The sequence below is a fragment of the Ostrinia nubilalis genome, chromosome 28, assembly GCF_963855985.1.
Source record: "Ostrinia nubilalis chromosome 28, ilOstNubi1.1, whole genome shotgun sequence".
Classification (NCBI taxonomy): domain Eukaryota; kingdom Metazoa; phylum Arthropoda; class Insecta; order Lepidoptera; family Crambidae; genus Ostrinia; species Ostrinia nubilalis.
In genome coordinates this window covers 4015567-4024422 of record NC_087115.1, presented here as the reverse complement: position 1 = coordinate 4024422, position 8856 = coordinate 4015567, and the positions used below count along the sequence as shown (strand labels likewise).

The following is an 8856-nucleotide window of genomic DNA, read 5'->3' as shown; positions in this document are numbered from 1 at the left end:
CTTTTGTTTTTAATATGTCGAGACCTTTTTTCTTTTGCATCCGGCTCGAAGGACCAAATGATTTTTTTTGTGACTTACGCCTTCTGCTCAGTTTTGATTGTTACAAAAACCAAAAGAGGCAGGGCTAAGTAGCTTCATAATTACAAGCGTACGCCGCACCCTGCCACGCGCAAGTGAACTGTCTTAACGCTATACACAAACGGTACATGTTGCTAGAGTAAAGAAAACATTAATATAATAATTAAACACTTGAGTTGAGCTGTTCATTTGTGTTTAATATGTCAGGACCTCTTTTCTATAATATCCAGCTCGAGGAACCAAAAAGTATCAGAACAACAGGTCCTAGTAAAGATTTCATATAAGAACGATCTTTCTTAATGTAGGTATGTACTTATGCTTTGTAGACAATTTTATGGCAAATTATTAAATTTTTATGATAAATAGCACAATAGTCACGCATTTATAATAAGCCTTTTATAGCCTGACCAGGAACATAAAAACCCTGGCATAGAGGCGCGTCAATTGCATTTGATAGTGCAACCAGGCCTGTTCATCTCCGCGAGTTCACATCGAAAACAAAACACGCACGATAGCCCACCTACAGGAGGCGATTCGACAAGGCGTCACATACGAGATACGAGCGAGCATTGACACACGCACGCGTACTCTTGTATTATGGAAAAAAATAAAAAAATACTGTGTAAAAAATACTGTGCAGTATTTAACTGCCTAAATAATAATAAAAACACACAATGTACTTTTTTTAAGTTGCCTGAAGACACTGAGAGGTAAATAAGTGGTTATTGTTATTCATGATAATTCATGCAAATTCATGTATTTCTTCCGACATTTTCCGCGATTTGGCACTTCACGTCACACATTAGTTTGCCGAAGTTCGCCGAGCCAGCTATTGTCAATTATTATAGGTGTCAAACAGGATAGGGTCTTTGCGCTGGTTTTCGTCCAACTATCGGAGTTGCCAACTTTGTGATCTTAAAATACCCTTACATAAATGTATCATATTATTTTATGTCGTTCGAGTGCTCATAAAGGCAGTCAACTAAAGTCCATACTGCAACGCACACACAATCCGCACCGTAACGTAAACGCCTTGCCTCGCCGATGACAGTGCGCGAAGGGCAATGACAGTTCGCAAAATACTGACGTATATCAATGTCTCATGGACTTGGCGTAACTTTAAAATAGATTCCGTGGAGGGTAGTTGAACGGGAAGCATGGTCGATCTGTTTTAATGGTTTCAATTTATTATTTAATGGACTTTAGTGTACAAATTTGGTGTTATTTTGTGTTCTAAAGTGCAGTGAAGTGATAAATTATAAAAAACATTGAAATACTTCGAATTTGAGCGCGCATCGAGTGTCGAGTGGGTTGTCGTATGAACAACCCGCTTTGGACCCGGTGGCGTCTCGAAACCTGCTTACGGGCATACTTAACTCCACGGAATCCATGAAAAATCAATAGAACTGAAACACCCACGTTCTATTGATAACTATTTCAATATTTTTCACTCGACATTGGCAGAAATAAACCTCCCAGAGAGGTTTGGTTGCCACAAATAAAAAATAAAAAAAAAAAACTAAAATAAACGTACTCGGTACATTACGCACACATTTACACGCATTATAAATACATACACGATTTAAGAAAACAACATGGCCGCAATATAGGCAATCAGCTGACAGGTATTTGTGTGTGTGTGTGTGCGTGTAGTTGTTAGCTGATTGCCTATAAATATGTTGTTTTCTTAAATCTTGTATGTAGGTACCTACTCGGCACAAGTCAGGTAGTTAGTGACGTCACATGAAAATGTTGCCAGAATGAGTACTGACCAAACATTATCTATTTCTTTTTTTTATACATCACCAGGGGTAAGTTAGAAAGAGATAAACAGCTGTTTGTCATTAATTTGTCGAATTTTTGTATCCCAACTAATATTATAAATGCGAAAGTAACTCTGTCTGTCTGTCTGTCTGTTACGCTTTCCCGCTTAAACCTCGCAACCGATTTTGATGAAATTTGGCATAGAGATAGTTTGAGTCCCGGGAAAGAACATAGGATAGTTTTTATCCCGGTTTTTGAAACAGGGACGCGCGCGATAAAGTTTTTCTGTGACAGACAAAATTCCACGCGGGCGAAGCCGCGGGCGGAAAGCTAGTAGATCTATATTTCCTCTCCACTATTACCTCCATGCCACAAAAGGCGATACGTTGTTGATCCCTTTCCGAGTTGATTTGCCTGCTATATGACCTGAGCTTTGCTTTAAAAAAATGACCCTTAGTCATCTAAGATTTAATTTTGTATGAAGAAGTTTAATAAACACTTAAAATTGTGTTTATAATGCTATCAATTAGACATACGTGCCAAAAACTTTTCCTGTCAGCACGTTTTTTTTCTAGCGCGATGATTTCTGCAATGTACCGGTGACCGGTGTATGGCCGCGCATTTACGTAATTTTTTGGAACTCACTACTTTTTAAATTACATTTTCATTTAGGTAGAACTGTTGCTTAGGCATTATAGATTGCAACAAAACTAGCGCGAGATGGCTACTGCCTTCTGTGAATACAATATTTTGTTTTCAAATTTTACGCATGTGTTTATGGCAGCTCAGTGAAATGGACGAAAACCGAAGTTAGATAGAAAACCAGCACAATGACCCTACTTTCAAAAATTAATATTGCGATTTTATAAATCACTTAAACAACTTTATATTAATTTGCGGGTACGCCGGGACAGCTCGTAAAACAAATTTATTATTTACATATTACTAATTTATCAACTTTGTTCATTGTTAGTTCATTAGTTGTTCGTGTTTCGTTTGGGTTAGACCAAGAGCCAAATGCAAAAAATAAATGTTACTTAATTATATTAATCCTACAAAAAACGGACGGACGTGTGCAAGTCTAATAGCCATATACTTGGTTAACTCATTTTAAAAAGTGCACAAAAACGTTCTATGTTCAGACAGACTATATGACGAATCTATAAGGGTTCCGTTTTTGCCATTTGGCTACGGAACCCTAAATACCGTATCAAAATCTGTTGCATAGTTTTAAAGATCTAAGCATACATAGGGACAGACAGACAGGAAAGCGACTTTTTTTATAATTATTACGTAGTGATGATGGGCATATAGACCAAATAAAGACATTTTGATTTAAGGGGGGGACATCGTAAGAGCCATTCACATTTTTATCAGAAAGTTAATAAATTAATATATTTAGGTTTTTGAAATCTAAAACAGCCAGGAAATCAAAGAGGCAAACATGATACCTTTGTGATTTTATAGGAATTTTATTGTAAAACACGGTCATATTAAACTTTTATAAAAAAATCCAGAGGTAAATGTTTTTTTTTCGAGAAAATTTTTTTCTAATCGTGTTTTCGAAAATATCATCCCATCACACATACGTTCTGTAATACATAATATTGAAAACAGTGCGAAATATCGTCAATTGCAGTTTTCACATACTAAGGGCCCATAATGAAATTAGTATAATGTTTGTTTATGTAATAAAATTTGGTTTGAAATACCTACTGAATTGAATTTTTATTTCTTACTAGCTTTTTGGCTTCGCCCACGTGAAATAAATTGTCACAGTAATGTGTGTTATAAAATATTTAGGTGCTAGCTCTTACACTATATAACTGGCGGCCGCATGTAGCTGCGCGTTGCCGCGAAGAGCAGTGAATGCAAGTGTGGTGCGCTAGATGGCGACACAGTAGCTTCTTGTAGCAGTCAGCCCTATGGCATCAAGACAGTACCGATCACTGACGTATGTCAACAAAACGGTGCTCGACTCTTAAGACAAGCTAAATTACACCATATTGATGATGACATTGAGCATACATTTTTTTGAATACCTTCGCGAAGAAAAACTTCTGTACGTAGTACTTATTATTATTCTGTGGTGCAACACTGAGTACAGTCGTACCTGTGTTAAATTAATAGGCTAACTTTATGTATCAGGATTCAGGATTACGGGCTAATTTGATATTTTCATGAATTAACGAAAAAATATTATTATAGGTAACCTGGTTTAAATAAATTAAATGAAAACATCAATCGAGCTAGTAGGATTTATTTTATTATTCATCAATAATCAAATTCAGAACTTGAATATTCAACTGCAATGTCTGCCCATGAACGCTTCGAACTCGGTACTTCTTTCCCAATTCCATAAAATTCAACACTTAGAAAGTGACAAAAAACTTTAAAATAGGTAGTTGAAACAAACCACAGCTAATTTTCATAGTGGACTGTACTATACGATAAACATGTCAGTCAATTTGACACCTTTGTCGGAAAAATTATTCAATGAAAATATTGTCCGAACCCTTAGTATTTCTCTTCGACAAATACTTTAACACATTGTGAACCACTTTTCTTTCACGACTATGAAAAGATTTTAGCAATTGAATTCACAAAATCAATTGCGCACATTTAAAATAAAGTTTGTTTACACTTTGACAGCAATAGACTGACATACAAGGTGACATGACAATGAAGTTTTCAGTTACTGTTGCCATTAAAAGAAATTTGTACCATTAGTTTTCCGCAACATGGCGAGGGTTTTTATGTTCCTGGTCAGGCTATAAGGTCGAAATCATCATTTATTTGTTCCACTGTTGTGGTAACGTTATTTAATGTTGTCGGTAATACGGATAACGGCAATAACATAACGCTACTAATATACAGGGTGTGATGTAGTGGTTCTTGCAACTCACGAAGGCGAGTGAGCTTTACTTGTGTGTTTACGTGAACATGCACATAACGATAGTGTAATGTCATGTAATGTCTATCAAAACTTTTGACAAACGACCAGTAGCGAGCCACCACACAATGTAAAGCTCACTCGCCTTCGTGAATTACAACAACTATATACAGGGTGGAATTTTGTAATGCCACCTGGAGGGAAAGTACCCTTAATACTGTCGATAGACAATTTTACTCAAAGAAAACATTTCTTTATTTTTGAAAAGAAAGAGAACTGCATTCAAAGATTTTCGAAATTTTTAAATATTTTTTTTCTCTTCCATGAAAAAGGGGATGTGTTCTATTGGAAATTAATATTCACCTTATTTTTAGTCAAATTGAAGAAATAAAAAGATTTTTGTAAGAAACATTGTTTAATTCACAAAAATACAAAATATTCAGTCACAATCACTAGATTATAGATGCTATAAATTGCTTAGTTTACGTTAAAAAATGGCAGTATAATTAACTAAAGCCTGCTCCTGGTCCAATGACTCCAAGCTACACATCCTTATCGCTCGCGCGTAATTACATTGCTGTCGCGACTGTGCGACGGGCGCCCGCAGTGAGTGTGCGAGCGCGACAGCAACATAATTACGCGCGAGCGATAAGGATGGGTAGCTTGGGGTCATTGGACAAAATTCTACGTGCTCACGGACCAGGCTTTACATACATACAACCCGGTCGAGTTAACTGCGCACCTGGCAGCCGTGACGTCACAGACGCTCTGGTACGGACGGGGCGAACGCGGGGAGGTGTGCGGGTGATTGCGAGGGAGAGTCGCGTTCCAGCGAGATGCGCAGTTAGCTCAATCGGGTTGTAATATATTATTTAAAATATTCCTCTATCTCTTGCACAGTTTTATCTTTAGTCTCTGGTAGGTATTTATACAACAATAAAAGACCGATCGTCACCGAGAGACCATAAAATAGAAACGTGCCATGCATTTCAAACGTCTTAAAAATATAGGGTGAAACTTTAAAGAGGGTTCCTTGTAGCAAAAAGAAGACGACTGCTATAACTGTCACGGCTTCTCGGTTATATTTTATAGGAATCATTTCTCCGTACAAAGAAGTGGCCAAAATGATTGGCCCCACACCGATAGCCACTGAAAAACCTACCAGCAATGTTATAGAAATGTAATCATTTTGGATCAGTATCGACAAATGACAAAGATACAAATACAACGACGTCGCGAACAAGAATACAGTTGCTATCGACCCGAATAAAAACAGCAATGTACGCCGTTTTAAAAATTTTGTCAACCCACACCCTAAATACATACATAGAACTGTCACACCATCCAAAATTAACATGCCAGTGTAAGCCGTTGATTCGCTCTTAGTTATTTTCTTCAACATGTCCAAAGCGTATATGATACACACCTGTTTCCCCGACAGCTGATGCACACCCATCATCAGAGTTGACAATACAACTGGTATATAAAACTGTCTATCGGTCACAACTCCTAGGAAGTCTCTAGAATGTTCCTGTCTTCGCTTTCGCTCTTCCATTTGAGATGCGATCATCGCTTCCAATTCTCTTTCCGAATCTTCGCTACTGCCTTTAAGCCATCGGTGCACTTTTCTACACTCCTCGATTCGACCTTTACTAGCGAGCCAAGTGGGAGATTCTGGCCAAAAAAATACAGTCAAAGAATAAATCGAATTTATAAAACTCGGCACACAAATGTACCTCCAATGGGTGAACGTGCCAATGGCATTTGCAATCCATACCGCCCAGAACACATTAGCCGTTTTAATCGTCAAAATAACCCCTCTGTATCGAGGAGAAGTGTATTCCACTAAACAAATTATTGCAATAGTAAAGGAACCAGTGCTCGACACGCCCTGTATTACTTCTGTGATGAGCAAATGTGCTGGAGATGTCGTGAAATAGTACCCGAAAGATACTATGATCATGCTGATGGAAATTATGATGCATAACTTCTTTCTGCTAAGTTGTGGTATAAGTATTGCTAGCACTATGATCGGTGGGACGGCAGAGTAGGCAAACACCGACGCTGGAAGGAAAATTAAGGCATTTTTAATATTTATCTTCGTTCTAATTTGACAAACTGGTTAGGGGAAAGCCAATTAAGTAGCAGGTATTTTAAATAATTAATTGCCTCCTGTCACATAAAAAAATTATCAAGTGAATAATGTAGGCATAATCAATTTTATCGGTCATTTTCACAATTTTAAACATTTCGGAAACAATTAACAACCTGTATTAATTGTACGGTTTCTTTCTACTAGTTCCCGAATAAAGATGATAAAATATTGACCTTTGAACTAAATGGACCGCGATGAGCCAAAAACTACTATTTTGTCCGGAAACTGAGCAGAAAATGTGACCCCCACTGGGAATCGAACCCGGTACCACTGGGTATGAGACATAGATCACCTACGTTTTAAAAGGAACCCCCATGCAAAAGAGACTCCTAGCACTTGTAGTTTCTGAGATTTCGTTATGAGTGAGTCAGTCAGTGACCTTTCGCTTTATACAAATACTTAGCGGCCGCCCGCGACTTCGTACGCGAGGATCCCGTTTACTCCCTTCATGTATCTTACGCGGTTTAGATTTTTTCATACAAATGTTTTTTCCCGCTAAATCCCGTTCCCGTAGGAATTTTGCAATATCCTGTTGTAACTAAGCTTTAAGTTTACTAAGGTACCTGCATGCCTTTCAAGCGTCTAACTTAAGCGGTTTAGATTTTTCATACAAAAGGATTTTTGTTGTTTGTTGGAATTTCGGGAATTCCTTTCTTAGTGCACCTCTACGGTACCTACCTAAGCTACGTCCCTTCCAAATTTCAAGTGCCTACGTTTAGCCGTTTAGGCTGTGCGTTGATCTGTCAGTCAGTCAGTTTCTCCTTTTATACAGGGTGTTAGGTAAATGGGTATATGAGCCGACACTAGCTCATGTTAACATATGCATATAAATGGTATGGTGAAGTCAGAAAATTGATATCATCATATTTTAATAAATTTTAATTTTACAAATCTCATTTTATAAATTTTATTTACATAACACCCTGTATATTTAGATAGATATACTGATTAATAAAATTCTTAAAAAAGAAGCTACTCACATAGCCACGAAGCCATTTCTACCGTAACAGCCTCAGTGGAGTTGGCCTCTTTCCTGTATTGTGCTATGAACACAGTGGGCGTCCCTAGCGATATCCCCGCAGAGAAGTAGTGCGTCCATAACCCGCTGGATATGAACAACTGAAACACCCACGCTGGTCAGATGGGTTGACGAGGTCTCATAAAAACTCATTGTATTATTGTAAATAGGCTTTTAAAAAGCACTTTTACACGTCCCAGTATTAACCCTACCACTGCTTCGGGACAATAAATGGGCCAGTGCTGAGAAGAAGCAACACAAGAAACTCAGTCACTATTGTCAGCATCTTTTTCAAGGTTTTACAGTCTTTAATAGTCTAATGCCCATTTTCAACAACAATCCATAATTTTTAAGTGACCCCTATGATTAAGTACAAAATTCCTGTTATGTGTTAAGTATCATAGGGGTCACTTAAAAATTTGGGATTGATGGTGAAAACGGGCATAAGTTCACTACACATTACCTAGCTTGGTATTTTAAAATCTAGAGATCTATTTTTAGTCGCAATTTTGTTTGATTTAGTTATATGGGAAATAATATACAGGGTGTAATTTTTTACTTGATTAAACAAGGGTTGATTCTACTACTCAAGTACCTACAGTAATTCTCAATGGTCCCCTTATTAAATGACTGATTAAAAATATTTTTTAAATATTTGAATTTCGTTCCCTTGGGGAAAGTTGTTGCATTTGAGCAATAGAAGCAGTCGCTTTTTTTAGATCAAGTAGGACTATAATAAGTACACCCTGTATATGCTTTAGTCCAGCTGTGGACGTCCTTTGGCTAAAATGATGATGATGATATTAAAAAACCTACTTTACTTACCTGTCTTAATAATGGTTTCCAAGATTTTTCCTCTTTAATTTTGTCCGGCAATTCATCCTTTGCAGTAGTTGGCACTTCCGCATATTCAAAACTAGGCATAATACTTACTTTAACTTAACTTGA

At 37.3% G+C, this 8856-nt stretch overlaps 1 protein-coding gene across 1 annotated transcript; it reads right to left on the bottom strand.

Annotated features, from left to right (window-relative positions):
• Positions 1–5292: 5292 nt before the first annotated feature.
• Positions 5293–8006, bottom strand: LOC135085247 (facilitated trehalose transporter Tret1-like). The gene is made up of 2 exons (XM_063980000.1): positions 7871–8006; positions 5293–6799 (listed from the first exon to the last, which is right to left on the bottom strand). The coding sequence occupies exons 1-2, from the start codon at positions 7884–7886 to the stop codon at positions 5604–5606; spliced, it is 1212 nt and encodes a 403-aa protein (XP_063836070.1). The 5' UTR covers positions 7887–8006; the 3' UTR covers positions 5293–5603.
• Between the last annotated feature and the right edge of the window lie 850 nt (positions 8007–8856).